Genomic DNA, 18,492 nt, shown 5'->3' on the forward strand with positions numbered 1-18,492 from the left:
TACTATTTTGAGTTAGTTGACTAATGTAAGGTCTTTTTTTCATTGTTAGTGGTTTCTTGGCTGCTATTTTTTACTTCCTTTTGAATTACTTCATATATTATATGAAAATAAAACAAGTGGTTATCTGAGGGACCATCTTTTGCCAGTCACATCTACCCAACCCAGCACAGCAGGGAGGCAACAAATGTTGCGATCCCATCCTCCAGGAAGATATACCTGGTGGGACCCAGAATAAGGGCCTTCTCTGTGGTAGTTCCCTCTCTCTGGAACATCATCCCCCCCATAGATTAGAATGGCCCCCACTCTAATAATAGAATAGAATAGAATAGAATAGAATAGAATAGAATAGAATAGAATAGAATTTTTTATTGGCCAAGTGTGATTGGACACACAAGGAATTTGTCTTGGCGCATATGCTCTCAGTGTACATACAAGAAAAGATATGTTCATCAAGATACAACATTTACAACACAATTGATAGTCAATATATCAATATAAATCATAAGGATTGCCAGCAACAAAGTTACAGTCATACAGTCATAAGTGGAAAGAGATTGGTGATGGGAAGATGAGAAGATTAATAGTAGTGCAGATTTAGTAAATAGTTTGACAGTGTTGAGGGAATTATTTGTTTAACAGAGTGATGGCTTCGGGAATATTCTTTAATATTAATATTAATTTAATATTAATTTAATATTTAATATTAATATTCTTCCGGAAGGCACAAAAGATCTGGTTCTGCCAGCAGGCCTGGGGAATGCAGAGCAGAATGGAGCCCATTACATGGCTCGTATGATGTGTTGTCGCAGGGGGTGGGGGTTATTTTATTATATTATTTTATTAATTGATTATATGATTCTCTCTTTTATTAGTTTTGTTTTTATATTCTTGTAAGCTGCTGTGAGTTGCCCTGTGCAATAGGCGGCAATATAAATCTCCTAAATAAGTAAATAAAGTGGAAAACAAGAATAATTGTCATCTGTTCTTTTTATTTTCAGATTCTGCTGCTCTTTTAGACTTAGAAACCAAGTTGAAGGAAGCACGGAAAACTGCTGGAAGCAATGCACTGTATTACTCAGGGATGTTTCTGTGGCTAATGAATAAGAATGATAAAGCAAAGGAGTATATTGACAAAATGTTGAAAATATCTAATGGAGCGAAAGAGGTACAAAGGATTAGAGCAGGCAGTTTCACACACCTGAACGCTGAAATGTATTTAAAACGGGTTTTAATTATTTTTAATATTTTGTAAAATGTAAACCCATAGGACATAATATGTTTCCTCAGTCTTCCTGAAGCAATAATTGGGCAGTTAGTCTTCTGTACATGTAAGGAACAGAATGAACGTACTTGTCTGGTGCCTTTGCTTATTGAAAAACTTGTAGAAAGTGCTTTTTTATCTTTGACCTTTGCTCCTGGCATATACTTTCTATACAGTTTTTGAATTCTTCTCCAGGATTTATTTCTGAGCTGTGGAATATTGGCAATCTCTTAGAAAATGTCTGAGTTTTGGGCCTTGATGAAAGCCTTGAGCTAGCTAATCTAGAAGCCTTGGCTTTTGACTTCTCATAACTTTTGTTTCCTCTGGATATTGGAAACAGTGGCCAAATCAAGGAAATTTTGAAGAGTCATAAATTAGTCTTGGAACAAATGAAAGCACAAGTGATAGGTGGACGGAAGCCCTAGTGTTGGCTTAGCTGAGTAGAAAATACCACAGAACGATATTTCGCATTTTTTCTTGAAATAATTCTGGAATACATTCCCCAGATTTGGGGCCTAGTAGCTTCCTCAGAGCTCTAAGTTATTTCAGTCTGAATGAAAATCTTTTTAATAGACATTATATGACCTAAACAGAAACAGAAATAAGGGGCGTGCATAAGAGCACAAAAGTGCCTACCGTTCCTGTCCTATTGTTCTCTTCATTATAGTATTATATGCATACTTTTACTTTTACTTATATATACTTTTTCTCTGATGATGGATTATTGTTTATGTTGATGATTGTATATACTGTTGTGACAAAATAAAATAAAAAAAGATACAAAGTTCTATTCTGTCCTGTGCTAGCATGACATATTTATCTGTGCTTAACTGAACTATAGTTTATTTATTTGCAAAACTTACTGAACCAAAACTAATTTCAACTACAGGCAGAATTGTACTGTAGTTGGATTGTTTGGGCTCAGTGTGCCATATGAATAGAGATACATTTCCCCCCTTGTTTTAGTGTTGGGAATCATAAAGAGAACACATCTCTAGGAATGTGGCAGAAGGATACTATTTTTTTCTTGATTAAATACAACAGTATCTCCAGGATGGTCAAAATCTGCATGTTAGTGGGAATGGCATTATGATGAATACCTTTATACTGTTATATGTAAGTATGTTTGAAGAATAGTTTGCCCCATTTTTTGCAAATTGCAAATTGAAGCTTGCCCCATCTTCAAACACCACCAGTCATATATTAAGGGGGTTAAAATAAGTGGAACATTATACACATATGTATAAAAACCTTTAATGCTGTAATAATATTTTTATTATTTGTATTATAAGCAACACGTAGAAAATAAGCATGGAATGTACAGAATACTCTGCTGTTCTTATGTTCTGTTACACATGAAATATTTAATCTTCATTAAATTTCTTAGAAGTTCATCACTTTTTAAAATTGCTGCAGGGGCAGGTTTTGAAAGGATGGATCTATGTTACATCTGATAAACAACATTCTGTTAAAAAATCTATTAAATATCTGGAGGAAGGAATTCAAGACAATACAGACATATTTGGGATGATGGGAAAGGTAGGTTATGGTTTTGTATCTTCAAATTATTAGGAATGTATCGATACAATGACAAGGCTTAGAACTGTCAGTTGAAAAGTCTAATATACGCTGCATACTTTTGGTTGAGCTTAAAAAGCTGAACAGCTAAGTTAATATTACTGGATCCAGGCCCCTCCCAAATCGTAAAAGCAGCTAGGAAGGTGATTCATGGTTATGCCCAGATCATGGTGTTGGCCTCTCTGAAGCAGTGTTTCCTGTTGTCTTGAAAGAGACACTGGTACTCTCCCTTCTCAAATGACCGTCAAACCCAACAATTTTCAATAACTACCAGTCAGTCTCCAACATTCACTTTCTGGGGAAGGTTTTCGAGAAAATGGTCAGCCTGCAGCTGATGAAAATCCTGCAGAAAAAAATATTACCTAGATCTATTTCAGTCAGGTTTTAGGCCAGGATTTGATACTGAGACAGCCTTGGTCATCCTTGTCAAAGATCTGTGTCGGAGCTGGGCTGTGAGTGGCACATCCATCCTTGTGCTTGATTTCTCAGCAGATTTTAATATCATTGACAATTGTATACTTCTGAACCAGTTCAGTGGGTTGGAGGCAGAGGTGGGTTTCAGCAGGTTCTGACCAGTTCTAAAGAACTGGTAGCGGAAATTTTGAGTAGTTCAGAGAATCAGCAAATGCCACCTCTGACTGGCCCCGCCCCCTTCTATTCCCTGCCTCCTGAGTCCCAGCTGATCGGGAGGAAATGCGGATTTTGCAGTAACCCTCCCCTGGAGTGGAGTGGGAATGGAGATTTTACAGTATCCTTCCCCTGCCATGCCCACCAAGCCACGCCCACAGAACTGGTAGTAAAGAATTTTGAATCCCACCACTGGTCGGAGGTGAGGGCTCTCTTCTCAATCCTGGCTTTATATCCATTTGTTCTTAAGGCTTGTTCTTGTGCAACCAAAATTAGTCCCTCGGTCTCTTTCTTCAACTTTCCTGCTCTTAGCCACTGCCAGGTCTTTTAATTGTGCCTCTTAATTTTTTTTTTATGTACCGGCTATGTAACACTTTGTCATATCTCTTTTCTATTTTTCATTTTATTATGGTTGGTCACATAGTCAGTCAAGATGTTTAGACTATTTTGCATTTTTATCTGTTGACGCCTTCCCAAGGATCTGGGATAGGCAGATGTTGGTAACAATCCAGGTTGTAAGTTGTTGAGCGGCCAGCAAAGTGATGGAAATGCTGGCAGCGGCAGCAGTAGGGTGGGAGTTCTAAATTTACTACTTCTTAAAAACCATTGGTGAGTCATACAATGCTGCTTGGCCGGCTGCATATTGTCCAGGCCCACTAAATTATATTGCTGAGTTATGAGATCCTAAGTTAACATCTTAATAAATACAGAATTCATATTTTGTTTGTTTTCAAGAAATAGAACTGATTGAAATAATCATACTGGAATGACACAGATTATTTTATAAATATATAAATATGTATTTATTTAACTGAGTGGTTTGAATGCAGTATTGCAGGCTGACTGTGCTCAAATTGTCAGGAGTTTGATTCTGAGAGGGCTCAGGGTTGACTCAGCCTTCTGTCCTTCCAAGGTCGGTAAAAGGAGGGTCCAAATTATTGGAGGGCAATGTGCAGATTAGAGAGGGCTATAAAAGCACTGTGGAGTGGTATATAAGTCTAGTGTTATTTATTTAAAACATTTATATAGCTGCCCATCTTAGTACCAACTGGGCAGCTCCCAATTAAATGCCAAATCTATATTGAATTTAAGACAATTTATTTATCAAATATAGATGGTTAAGATAACAACACAAAGTTACTTAAATGTCTTTTACAAATAATGGACTTTCCCACTCCCCCTTATCCCATCTGATTTTTCTGTCTTTATAGGCCAAATATTTCATGGTGCATCAGAATTATTCAGGGGCTCTGGAAATAATTAGTCAGTTAGTGGTCACTTTTCCTTTCTTCGTTCCAGCCCTTGTTATTAAGATGAAACTACATCTAGCAATGCAAGACTGGGAGCAAACTATGGAAGAAAGTAAACGGTAGGAGTTTATTGCCAAAAAAAGAAAAGATTGATGGAAATTCCTTCAATTTTAAAATGTTTGGGTTGCTGCCTTATGAAGTCGCTTTCCTCTACCTGTCCTGTATTTGTAAGGAATCTCTAACACATTTGTTTCTTTGCTTCAATAATGCTTTTTTGCTTTTAAATCTTCAAAATGGTTCCTACTGAAATATCTGCCTCCAAAAGGCAAATATTTTACTTTGCTATCATGTACGTTTATCATACTGAAAAAGTCCTCAGGCAGAAGCTGCCTTAGTCCAATCAATTGACAGTGATAAGATTCTATTGTTTGGCTTCTATTGCTGCTCCTGTCTCTGTTAGGATTGTATGATATTTAATTGCGTTACATGGGGTGTTTTAAAGGTCCTTGCTAAATTGCCTATGCAATAAAAATGGAATAGAAAGACAATTTCATACGTTTTTCAAGTTAGAACACAGTCAGGTTCCCATCTAACTTTTAATTAATCCAATGAAGCTAACTTTTCTGTGCCTTGGAGCATATAGGGGCACAAACCTTGCATTAGTTAACCATTCTATAAATTACTGTTTGTTTTTTAAAAGTTGCTAGGTTTTATGTTTTGGCTTCTTGATAATCTGAAGAACCATTTTGCCCAGCTATCTGAAGTTCTATCAGCTCTATTTAGCTCTGCAAAATAAATAAATAAACTAATATCCCATTCCAGCATAATTTTTAACCAGATAGAATTAGAATAGATTCATACAGATATACTGGATGGATGGATGGATGGATGGATGGATGGATGGATGGATGGATAGATAGATAGATAGATAGATAGATAGATAGATAGATAGATAGAATTCTTTATTAGCCAAGTATGATTGGATACACAAGGAATTTATCTTTGGTGCATATACTCTCAGTGTACATAAAAAGAAAAAAATATATTCATCAAGAATCATAAGATATAACATTACCACCCAAGAAGAAGACATGAGGTGTTCTGTCCCCCCATCTCAGTCCGGGAGACACGTGAACGGACTCAATTAGCCAGCAATTTAGTCCATGGCAGGTTTCAGCTCTGGCAGCAAAACAGCGACCGTCTGCCAAGGTTTTCTTTATCTTCCTTGATGCCAGCGTGTCAGAAGCTCGTTACCGGAGCAACCAGGAAGTCAGGAGCTAACAGCAATCCAAGCCAAATGTTCAGTCAAATAGTTCAGTTCAAGTTTTCTCCAGTCAGTTTGGTTTGTCCGTCACGAAGTAGTAGAGCAGCACCTCCTGCTTTTATACCCTGTGGGGTTTGGCTCCGTGACTCAGCACTTTCTAGGCCTGCTCTGCCCCTTCTTCTGTGGTTCCCGCCTCTCTTGTCTATGAAACCAGGAATCTAACCAGGACTGATTGTCCACAGCTGGGTCTGGAAGCATTGCCTGGGCGGGGGGAGATACAGGAGACAGAGGCCTCGTCACCTCCTCCACCTGGCCTGCCTCTGGCTCCTGGAGCTGAGCCAGAGAGGCTGCCCCTGCAGAGGGGAGCTCTGATGGCCCTTCCCCCTCACTCTCTAAGTCACTTTCTGGCAAGGGGCCAGGCCCGGGGGGGCGGGGGGGCTGGAGCCACAACATGAGGCAATGTCTGAAACATGAATGTTTCTAGCGTAGCCAAAAAAACTCCTGGCCATGTTATATAGATTCAAGAGATGCTTTTTCTTTGTTTTTTTGAAAATAGAATTTCTATAGTTTCCCAAAACTATTGAATTTTCCCCATCCTCTATGTATTTTATAAATGATGCAATCCCTTTCTAATTTATTTTTTTAGTCATCCTTCACTAGAGTATGACCATGTATCAACCTGTCACTTTTGACTAGAATTAGTCTCTTTTAATATTAATAATCTATCTGATATTGCTTTCTCATTCCCTGGAAACAATTCTTGTTTTAGAATCTTAAGCAAAGAGCCAAATGATATAGATGGACTCCAATACATGTTGATAAATCATCTTGCTGCCACTGGCAATAAAAGCATGGTGAGTATTATATTAGTAATGTAAGAGTGTGGGCTCTGATTTCATAGTTCCTTTAGTTAAATCAGCATTATAGTCTTTATCCATAGTGAAGTATATCATGTTCTGCACTGTTAACAATTTGGGAATATACTTTACTACCTAGATAGAAACATGTCACAAAGAGTTTGCAATATAACTCAGAATGGGACAACTTGCTAAGGCCAACTCGCCTTGGCCAATTCACCGCAGCTAACTCACCACAGGCAACTTGTCATGGGACAACTTGCTACAAGACAATTTAACAATTCTTTTTTTTTTCAATTCAATTTAATTATTTAAAATAAAATATCATTCTATTCCACCAATAGAATAAATATTATTTGATATTAGTGTAGCTCTTGTCCCGCAGAAAGTTGTCCCATGGGACTTGGCCGTGGCAAGTTGCCCATGATGAATTTTCATTGACCCCTCAAAATGTATCCTATGGTATCTGAACTTAATAAAAACAAATTTCTGATCCATAGAAGGGAACATGTGAATGTAACTGTAGTATAGTATTTAGGGCTTAGTGTTAGGAAATTGGACTAGAAGATCTGATGTTCAAGTCTACACTCTGGAAACCCACAAAATGATTTGAAACTGATCATTGTCACTCGTGATGAATCTATCTCTCAGGTCTATGCATGTGATTAAACTGGAGGAGGGCATATTATCTTGAAATTCTAGAAGAGATAAATATAATTAAATAAATAGATAAAGGTTACAATCATATAGGTGGTTAGTGATCTTGATCATGAGAGTTTTCTTATGTGATTCAATGTAACAAATCATTGTGCCTGATCATAAAATAATATTAATATTTTGAATGTAGGCATTACATCTGCTTAGAGAATATATTGTTGCTTTGGATATGAAAGAGCCTCAAAGACCAGAATTTCACTTTCAAAAAATGCTGGTGATCACTAGACTGGTAAAACCCTATTAATCTTAATATTTAATTTTGCCTATCTTCCTAAATTTAATTTGTTTCTGTTTCTCACCTTGTTTCTAATCAAAATATTAGTGATGCAAAGAAAAATCTGAGTTACAGCTACTTTGTGCATTAGATATGTTCTAAAAAAGATAGCTCATATTCCTTGTTTCTGTTTATACATGTGTATGTGTGTGAGTGTGTGCACTAACTTTCTTGGAACTGTCTTATTTTTAGTCTGGGAAAAATCAAGATATCCTTCAGGAAGTGTATGACTTCATTAAAACTACATGTAGCAAGCTCCTATCTACCGATGCACGTTTTGCAAATGAACTAGGATATCAGCTAATCCTTCAAGGAAAGTGGAAGGAAGCCTCTGTGTGGTACAGAAAAGCCATAGATTTGGATGAAAATACTGTAGATTCATTGACAGGTGGGCTATTTATAATGCCTCTACTTGGGGCACATTTTAAGTAGTACTGAACATTTGGGTATGACTGGTATTTCTTTAGCTGTTGTTTGGAGCAGTGAAAGCTGAGACAGAGAGTATTATTATTATTATTATTATTTATTAGATTTTTATACCGCCCTTCTCCCAAAGGACTCAGGGCGGTGTACAGCTGGAATAAAAACAATAACAGAATACAATTAAAATAAACAATTTAAAAAACTTATTATAAAATTAACCGAAATTTAAAACATATTCAAATCTAAAACCCCATTAAAATACATCCAAAAAATTTAAAATTTAAAATTTTTTTTAAAATTTAAAATTTAAGCCAACCCCGCGCGAGTAAATAAATACGTCTTCAGCTCGCAGCGAAAGGTCCAAAGTTCAGGCAATTGGCGCAAGCCAGGGGGAAGTTTGTTCCAGAGAGTAGGAGCCCCCACAGAGAAGGCTCTTCCCCTGGGGGCCGCCAGCCGGCATTGTCTGGCGGACGGCACCCTGAGAAGTCCCTCTCTGTGTGCGTACGGGTTGGTGGGAGGCATGAGGTAACAGCAGGCGGTCCCGTAAGTACCCAGGCCCTAAGCCATGGAGCGCTTTAAAGGTAGTAACTAACACCTTAAAGTGCACCCGAAAGGCCACATGCAGCCAGTGCAATCTGCGCAGGACTGGTGTTACACGGGCGCCGCGTGCGGCTCCTTCTATAACCCGCGCAGCTGCATTCTGGACTAACTGAAGCCTCCGACTGCACTTTAAGGGGAGCCCCATGTAGAGAGCATTGCAACAATCCAAGCGAGAGGTAATGAGAGCATGAGTGACCGTGCATAAGGCATCCCGGTCAAGGAAGGGGCGCAACTGGCGAACCAGGCGAACCTGGTGAAAAGCTCTCCTGGAGACGGCCGTCAAATGATCTTCAAACGACAGCCATTCATCCAGGAGAACACCCAAGTTGCGCACCCTTTCCACTGGGGCCAATGACTCGCCCCCAACAGTCAGCCGCAACTGCAACTGACTGTACCGGGTTGCCGGCATCCACAGCCACTCCGTCTTGGAGGGATTGAGCTTGAGCCTGTTTCTCCCCATCCAGACCCGTACGGCTTCCAAGCACCGGGACAGCACTTCAACAGCTTCGTTGAGGTGGCCTGGGGTGGAAAAGTACAGCTGCATGTCATCAGCGTACAGTTGGTATCTCACCCCAAAGCCACTGATGATCTCACCCAGCGGCTTCATATAGATGTTGAACAGGAGAGGCGAGAGAATCGACCCCTGCGGCACCCCACAAGTGAGACGCCTCGCAGTCGATCTCTGCCCCCCTGTCAACACCGTCTGCGACCGATCAGAGAGATAGAAGGAGAACCACCGATAAACGGTGCCTCCCACTCCCAACCCTTCCAACCGGTGCAGCAAGATACCATGGTCGATGGTATCAAAAACCGCTGAGAGATCTAATAGGACCAGGGCAGAGGAACAACCCCTGTCTCTGGCCCTCCAGAGATCATCCACCAACGCGACCAAAGCTGTCTCCGTACTATATCCGGGCCGGAAGCCGGACTGGAACGGGTCTAGATAAACAGCTTCATCCAGGTATTGGGGTAACTGCCGAGCCACCACACTCTCTACAACCTTCGCAACAAAGCGAAGGTTGGAGACTGGACGATAATTTCCCAAAATAGCTGGGTCCAGGGAAGGCTTCTTGAGGAGGGGTCTCACCACCGCCTCTTTCAAGGCGGCAGAAAAGACCCCCTCCTGCAAAGAAGCATTGATAATCCCCCGGAGCCAGCCGCGTGTCACCTCCTGTGTGGCCAGCACCAACCAGGAAGGGCACGGGTCCAATAAACACGTGGTGGCATGCAGTCTTCCCAACAACCTGTCCACGTCCTCAAGAGCCACAGGGTCAAACTCATCCCAAACAATCTCGACAAGATGCGTCTCTATCCTCTCACCTAGATCATCCCAATTTTGGTCCAAACCATCCCAGAGCTGAACGATTTTATCGTATAGATAACCACTAAACTCCTCGGCACATCCCTGTAAGGGGTCATCCCGCACCTCCTGATGAAGGAGAGAGCGGGTCACCCGAAACAGGGCGGCCGGGTAGTTATCTGCCAACGCAATGAGGGTGGAAACGTAAGAACGCCTCGCCTCCCTTATTGCCACTAAGTAGGCCTTAGAGTAAGACCTAACTAGTGTCCGGTCAGCTTCGGAATGGCTGGACCTCCAGGCACTCTCTAGGCGTCTTCGCCGGCGTTTCATCTCCCTCAGCTCCTCGGAAAACCAAGGGGACGGTTGAGACCTACGCCGGGTCAGAGGCCGCAAAGGCGTGACACGGTCCAAAGCCCCAGCCACGGCCTGTTCCCAGGCCACGACTAGTTCTTCAGCCATGCCGTGGGCCAGATCCTCAGGGAACAGCCCAAGCTCCATCAGGAACTGCTCAGGGTCCATCAGGCGCCTGGGACGGAACCAACGCATTGGCTCCGTCTCCCTGTGATGGTGGGTGACGGTCCGAAAGTCCAGGCGAAGGAGAAAATGATCTGACTATGACACAGGTTCTGTTACTAAATCTCTTAATTCCAGATCATTTAGCCACTGACTAGAGATATAAATCAAGTCCAGTGTGCCTCCCCCCATGTGCGTAGGGCCATCAATTACTTGAATCAGGTCCAAGGCCGTCATGGAGGCCTGGAACTCCCGGGCTGTCGTCGATGACAAGCCGGTCGATGGCAGGTTGAAATCCCCCATGACCATAAGTCTGGGAGTCTCAACCACCACTCCGGCAAGCACCTCCAACAACTCGGGCAGGGCTGTAGTCATGCAGCAAGGAGCCAGGTACGTGATCAACAAGCCCATCTGATTCCTATGGCCCCACTTCACAAGGAGGGATTCACAACCGGCTATCTGAGGTACAGTGGACTCCCTCGGTTCTAGACCTCCCCTAATAACAACCGCCACCCCGCCACCCCTACCTTGGGCTCTCGGTTGATGAAATGCTCGGAAACCCGGAGGGCACAACTCAACGAGGGGAACCCCCCCCCTCCGTGCCCAACCAGGTTTCCGTGATGCCCATGAGGTCCGCGGACTGCCCCTGAATAAGGTCACAAATCAGGGGGGCTGTTCATACAATGAAATGCTGGATATGGCAGGATAGTGGAAGACAAATTCATTCAAAGAGCAAAATTAGAAGACTTCAGAGAGAAATGAAGCTGCTTGGCATCCTTTGGTTGAGGAGAGGAGAAGAGAGGGGAGGAGGGGGAGAGGACAGAAGAGAAGAGCCAAAATCAACAGATGGAAGAGCAACTGTCAAGTCTCTGTCTGTCTAAAGATAGCTGAGCCAAAATAAACTTATGGAGAAAGGGGTAGTGGAACAAACAACCCCAAAATCTGTTTAATAAATTCACTATAAATAATAATAACTTGCATAATTTCATTTGTAAATATTTTGTCAACAAAAGTGGTTACTCCACCATTTGATTTATATGGGTGGTTTATTGCCATCCTGAATATATTTGAATCTCTAATAGGGAAAAGATCCAAAGAGAGAAAATATTGCAATTAAATTGAAATATGATGATAAGGAACTTCCACAGCTCCTCTTTTATGATACCTTTGCATTGATCAGTTGTTTATCTGCTTTTTTACAATAACAAGACCGTGACAGTTATTAAGAATATATTTTATCATATATGTTCATTACAGGGATTATATGGTGCCAAGTGCTCGGAGGAAAGCTAGAAGAAGCTGAACAACAATTAGAGTTCCTGAAAGAAGTTCAACAGTCAATTGGAAAATCTTCAGTTAGAATACTCTTTATTTTCTTTGATTACTTATTTTACTTGTTTTCTTGGTAGGATCCCCATTAGTCACTCCTAGAATCACTTCCATTTGACATCATGCTGAAATAATGGTCATGAGAACAATTGGAGGCCAATTAGTAAGGCTGGGTGATGCTATAGGATGCTTTCGTCATTACCAAGGAATCTGTTGTACAGACTATGAAATGGCAATTAGTGCTCTATCATGTACATAAATGATCCAAATTCCAGGTTAGAGGATTCACACTGGGCTTAAATTGCCTAATTTGAGTTTGTAAACTCCAAAACTATGGCTGTGAGATGAGCCTTGTTTTTAAAAAGCTACTGGACCATTCATCAACTCCCTCCTAATCCAGACCATCTCTCCACATGGCAGATAGCAGCTCCTGATTGTGTGGTGATGTTTCATGCTTCTAAAGTGTTACATGGAAAAGATCACATGTACAGTTACAGAATAGTTCCATGTAACTCACATTACTGGTAAAATATCTGCTTGCCTTGGCAGATTAGGTTGCCGAAATGGGTTATGCCTTAAATGACAGTGCCCAGAATGGTCTGATTACTACCAATACTTATTCTGATTTTCTTCATGGGAAGTTTACTTCTCCTTTAGTGTCTAATGTGTTATGAGAAATGTAACCACTCACTGCATTTGACGATGAAAGTATTCTCTGCTACTGTCGAATTGGTAGAGTATCTATTTTACTATAAATAACATAGTATTCCTACTGCTACATAAATAATGCTTTCAAATATAATTTTGCAGAATTTATATTGTTAATTGATATACTGATGTTATTTCATCGGAAAATACCATGGAATAATTCCATATGCATAATTATCTGGTGTAAAATAAGGATTTTTATCTGGAAAGACCTGTAGATTTGCTTGTTCTCCCCATGCTGCTTATTTTATTCAGAATGATCAGCTGGATCAGGAGAATTTTACATATTTTTCTCCCTGATCCTCTCCTTTGTAACCTCTTCAAAGAAACTAGGACTACTTAGTGTGTCTCAAGAATCAGTTGGGCCTTGTTGGTATTTAGTTTAAGGATTATGATTAAAATTAGTTATTTAATGTTTTTATTTATTCATTAGAGTAAACCTTACATCAAAACCACATGGATTTGCTTAGTACAGGTAGTCCTCAACTTACAACAGTTCATTTAGTGATCGTTCGAAGTTACAACAGCACTGGAAAAAGTGACTTATGATTGTTTTCCACAGTTACAACCTTTGCAGTATCCCCATGATCATGTGATCAAAATTCAGACGCTTGGCAACTAACTCATATTTGTGACAGTTGCAGTATTCCTGGGTTATGTGATCCCCTTTTGTGACCTTCTGACAAGCAAAGTCGATGGGGAAATCAGATTCATTTAATAACCAATTCATTTAATTAACTTAACAACTGTGGGACGAAAGGTCATAAAATTCTCACTTAACAACATAAATTTTGGGCTGAATTGTAGTCATGAAGCGAAGACTACTTGTATTTACATGCAGCATTTAACATCCAACCAGCTAGAGAAAGATAAGTAGAGTTCACACATGAAAGCGAAGGAAAAAAATAATCCTGCACTCCTCTCTATTTACAATCTAGTTTATATATAATTTGCACTGAATTTCATGGATATTAACTTCATTTTTAAAGCACTCTCTCTCTTCCAGGTTCTAGCTTATCTGCAGGCTGTTATTGCTTCAAGGAAAAATAAGACTGAACAGATTGCTGGTGCCTTTCTCAACGAAGCCGCAGAACTTCATTTTTCTGCTTTGCATGGTCTTCCTTTGAGTATTGAATATTATGAAAAGCTCAACCCCATGTTTTTGATTGAAATTGTGAAAGAATATTTGACCTTTTGTCCCAAACAGGTAGAAAACTGCCTTTCTTACTTAAGCAATACAGCATTTGGGAAGGAATGAGCAGCCTTTGAGATGAATGTAGGTTAGCTTTTAAGCCTGCCAAAATTTAAGTTACCTTATCACTCCACCCCATTCTCAATTACCGGTAGTCCTCAACTTACAACAGTTCATTTAGTGACTGCTCAAAAGTTACAACATCACTGAAAAAAGTGACTTATTACTATTTTTTACACTTATAACCATCATCCTCATGATCATGGGATCAAAATTCAGACGCTTGGCAACTGACTCATATTTATGGCAGTTGCAGTGTCCCAGGATCACGTGATCCCCTTTTGCGACCTTCTGACCAGCAATGGAGAACCCAGATTTACTTAACAACCATGTTACTAACTGAACAACTGCAATGATTCATTTAACGACTGTGGCAAGAAAGGTAATAAAATGGGGCAAAACTCACTTAACAAATGTTCACTTAGCAACATAAATTTTGGGCTCAGTTGTGGTGTAAGTCAAGGACTACCTGTATTGGCACCGAGAAAGCTCTGGGTCCCATGTGTCAAATAGTTTCTCAAAAATGAACGGAGAGTATTTATTTATTTATTTATTTATTTATTTCGATTTTTATACCGCCCTTCTCCCGAAGGACTCAGGGCGGTGTACAGCCAAGTAAAAATACACTATATACAGATTAAAAGAAATTAAAAGAAAACATATTATAATGTGGCCGAAAATTTAAAACAATTTAAAATCTTAAAATATAAATAACCCCAATAAAATTTTAATCCAGTCCCGCTTGAATAAATAGGTGCATTTTCAGCTCACGGCGAAAAGTCCGAAGGTCAGGCACTTGACGTAAACCAGGGGGAAGTTCATTCCAAAGCGTAGGAGCTCCAACAGAGAAGGCCCTTCCCCTGGGGGCCGCCAACCGACATTGCTTGGCGGACGGCACCCTGAGAAGGCCCTCTCTGTGTGAGCGTACGGGTCGGTGGGAGGCAAAAGGTAACAGCAGGCGGTCCCGTAAGTACCCGGGTCCTAAGCCATGGAGCGCTTTAAAGGTGGTAACCAGAATCTTGAAGCGCACCCGAAAGACCACAGGAAGCCAGTGCAAACTGCGCAGGATTGGTGTTACATGGGAGCAACAAGTTGCTCCCACTATTACCCGCGCAGCTGCATTCTGGACTAGCTGCAGCCTCCGGGTGCACTTCAAGGGCAGCCCCATGTAGAGAGCATTGCAATAGTCCAAGCGGGAAGTGACAAGGGCATGAGTGACTGTGCATAAGGCATCCCGGTCAAGGAAGGGGCGCAACTGGCGCACCAAGCGTACTTGGTGGATGGCCCTCTTGGAGATGGCCGCCAAACCCCCAGGGGGAGGGCCTTCTCTGTGGCGGCACCAGCCCTGTGGAACGAGCTTCCTCCGGGATTACGACAACTCCCCGACCTCCGGACCTTCAGACGTGAACTGAAGACTATTATTTCAGCGTGCGGGACTAGCCTAAGAATAAAATGTTTTAGCTAAATTTTAATGGGGGTTTTACCGGTTTTTACTGTTTTAGTGATCAGGCCATGATAATATTTAGTTTTAACTGGGTTTTAATGTTTATTTATTATATTGTTTTTAATATGCCTGTGAACCGCCCTGAGTCCTACGGGAGATGGTGCGGTATATAAGTTTGATAAATAAATAAATAAATAAATAAATAAAATGATCATCAAACGACAGCCGCCCATCCAAGAGGACACCCAAGTTGTGCACCCTCTCCGTTGGGGCCAATAACTCGCCCCCCACAGCCAGCTGCGGCTGCAGCTGACTGTACCGGGGTGCCGGCATCCACAGCCACTCCGTCTTGGAGAGATTGAGATTGAGTCTGTTTCTCCCCATCCAGACCCGTACGGCTTCCAGACACCGGGACAGCACTTCGACAGCTTCATTGGGGTGGTCCGGGGTGGAAAAGTACAGTTGCGTATCATCAGCGTACAGATGATAACTCACCCCGAAACCACTGATGACCTCACCCAGCGGCTTCATGTAGATGTTGAACAGGAGGGGCAAGAGAATTGACCCCTGAGGCACCCCACACGTAAGGCGCCTCGCGGTCGACCTCTGCCCCCCTGTCAACACCGTCTGCGACCGATCAGAGAGATAGGAGGAGAACCACCGATAAACAGTGCCTCCCACTCCCAAACTCTCCAACTGGTGCAGCAAGATACCATGGTCGATGGTATCAAAAGCCACTGAGAGATCTAATAGGACCAGGGCAGAGGAACAACCCCTATCCCTGGCCCTCCAGAGGTCATCCACCAACGCGACCAAAGCTGTCTCCGTACTGTGACCGGATCGGAAGCCGGACTGGAACGGGTCTAGATAGTAAATGTTTAGAACGGAATTGGAGACTATGCCAAAGATAGTCCTTAAGTTATGACCACTTGTTCAGGAGTTGTTCAAATTCATATTGTCACTGAATAAGCAAGCCTGGTTTGCAAAGTTGCAGGCATTGCAGCATCCCTGCAGTCATGTGATTGCGATTTCAAATATTGCTTGCCAGCTTCCCACAAGCAAAGTCATTGAGGAAGCTGGCAAGAATTTGGAAGCCATTCCTACTGCTTTGTTGCTTACCTGTATTCCATGGTGCTAGCCTGCAGCACTCCCCTCACCACGGCGCTGCCAGTCCCTGGGACTCCATCCTCAACCTGCTCAACAAGTCCTTGGGTTACAATGACAATAGGAACTACAGAATTTCTTTACAACTGCATCGATTAGAGATGGAAATTCCAGTCTTGATTGCCGTCATAACCAAAAAATACCTGTATGTGAATGTTTTTCTGTCTAGCTCAGTGTTTTTCAGCCTGGCAAGTGTAAGATATTTGGCAAGCACTATCCTTGAATAAAATACATTAAGTTCTTTAAATTTATAGACCTGGTTTGTCACTTTACATAATACAATAATGTTTTCACTCTAGAAGACATCATCTGTGTCTTAATTCCTGTAAATAGTACTGTATTATTATCATTTATAAATCCTATCCAATATTTTTGGGAATAGCCAACAAATAAATTATTTCATCTTGTATGTTACAGTTCTGGAAAATGTGTATTTTCACTTTTTACCCTTATAGCCTCGGTTACCTGGCCAAGTTTTATCTCCCCTTCTAAAGCAAGTGACAATAATTTTGAATCCACTGGTAAAATCAGCTCCTGGGATAATAGAGCCTCTTTTCCTCATGGCTCAAGTTAAATATTTATCAGGTAAGTTTTGATCTAATTGTTTACCCAAATAAAAATAATATTCACATATTTTAGATTATAATTTTAAGTTGGTTATTTTGATAAATTCAACATAGTTTAGTCACTAGAAAGTTTGAAGGAGCCTGTTTTGTACAAGTATTGTTTTCTTTTCCAAAACTTTTTACGATTAGTTGATCCTGTGTTTTTTCTGTCTTCATGCTTTAAAGAAATTTTAAAATAGGTTAGTTCCAAGATATACATCTGTGCTGCCAAAACTTTAAGGTCTCCCATAATGAGCTTTGCATCTGATCCTATGTGCGCTGGTTTCTCACAGTTTAGCTATTTCCAGACATGCCGTTATATTATAGGGAACTGAAGTTGGAGATATCTAAAAGACAGCATTGGAAAATATTAGTATACATATTAAGTAGAAGTGAGACCAGGCATTTGTGTAGTAATGTCTGCTATTGAGGAGATAATTCCTACTGTTCAAATATATTTTATAAACAGAACAACATTTTCAATCAAGCCTTTTAAAGCCATAGCTTAATTAATTTTGCCTTCCAAATTGGGAATAACTCTTTCAGTGGTGGACAAGGTTATGCACAGGTGGCAAATATCTGTAGCTTGGGTGGAGGATGAGGGTGGAGGGTCGTTCCACAAGCTCAGAGAATAAACATCCTCAGACAAGGGTATGTTCTGAGAATACAATGCTGGTTCTAAGAAGTTGATTATACCATCCTGAAACTATTGCTTCTTCCTTAGTTTAACTTTTATTTGGACCGGAAATAAAAAGCGAGTGAGATTTGTTAGCCTAACTTTATTAAATATTAACAGTACAGTAACCAGTACACTTATCAAAAGCTGACTTTTTTCCGCTTCAAATTGGAAATTCAAATATGCAAAATTATCAGTTTTTAATGGTAAAAAATACAATGCATGGTTTAAATTAACACTGTGAATTATTTCAATGCTTAAAAAACCAATATTATTACTTCCTTATAATATAACGAATAAGATGCACAGGTTCGATTTAGCAAACCATTTTGGGAGTTCAAAACAGTCAGAACTTTAAGAATAAGAAGCAGATGATGTAGAACAGCTGTTTTGCAGGAGAACTTGAAACCGCCCAGGGTACACTGCAACGTTGTCTAGAGCTGGACCCAAGATTAACAGATGCCAATCTTCTTATGGCCCAGATTCACCTTTCCCAAGGAAATATCAAAGAATGTGCCCATTCACTTGAAATAGGGGTTAGCTACAATTTTCAGGTGAGACTGAATCACAAGATAATAATTTAAATATGTGTGAAAGCTGACTCTCCTTTTTCTGTACTGCCTATTGATCTATTTAAGAATTTAAACAAT

At 40.8% G+C, this 18,492-nt stretch overlaps 1 protein-coding gene across 1 annotated transcript in view; it reads left to right on the forward strand.

Moving 5' to 3' along the window:
- Positions 1-18,492, forward strand: part of TTC21A (tetratricopeptide repeat domain 21A) — a 56,293-nt gene that overhangs the window by 5,270 nt on the left and 32,531 nt on the right. Inside the window, exons 4-13 of the mRNA XM_058184048.1 lie at positions 999-1,165; positions 2,678-2,800; positions 4,678-4,835; positions 6,750-6,834; positions 7,685-7,783; positions 8,021-8,216; positions 11,922-12,019; positions 13,708-13,908; positions 17,017-17,146; positions 18,239-18,396. Coding sequence (XP_058040031.1) covers positions 999-1,165; positions 2,678-2,800; positions 4,678-4,835; positions 6,750-6,834; positions 7,685-7,783; positions 8,021-8,216; positions 11,922-12,019; positions 13,708-13,908; positions 17,017-17,146; positions 18,239-18,396 — 1,415 coding nt within the window. The remainder of the gene's footprint in view (positions 1-998; positions 1,166-2,677; positions 2,801-4,677; positions 4,836-6,749; positions 6,835-7,684; positions 7,784-8,020; positions 8,217-11,921; positions 12,020-13,707; positions 13,909-17,016; positions 17,147-18,238; positions 18,397-18,492) is intronic.

Source organism: Ahaetulla prasina, chromosome 4 (genome assembly GCF_028640845.1).
Source record: "Ahaetulla prasina isolate Xishuangbanna chromosome 4, ASM2864084v1, whole genome shotgun sequence".
In the NCBI taxonomy this organism is placed as follows: Eukaryota; Metazoa; Chordata; class Lepidosauria; order Squamata; family Colubridae; genus Ahaetulla; species Ahaetulla prasina.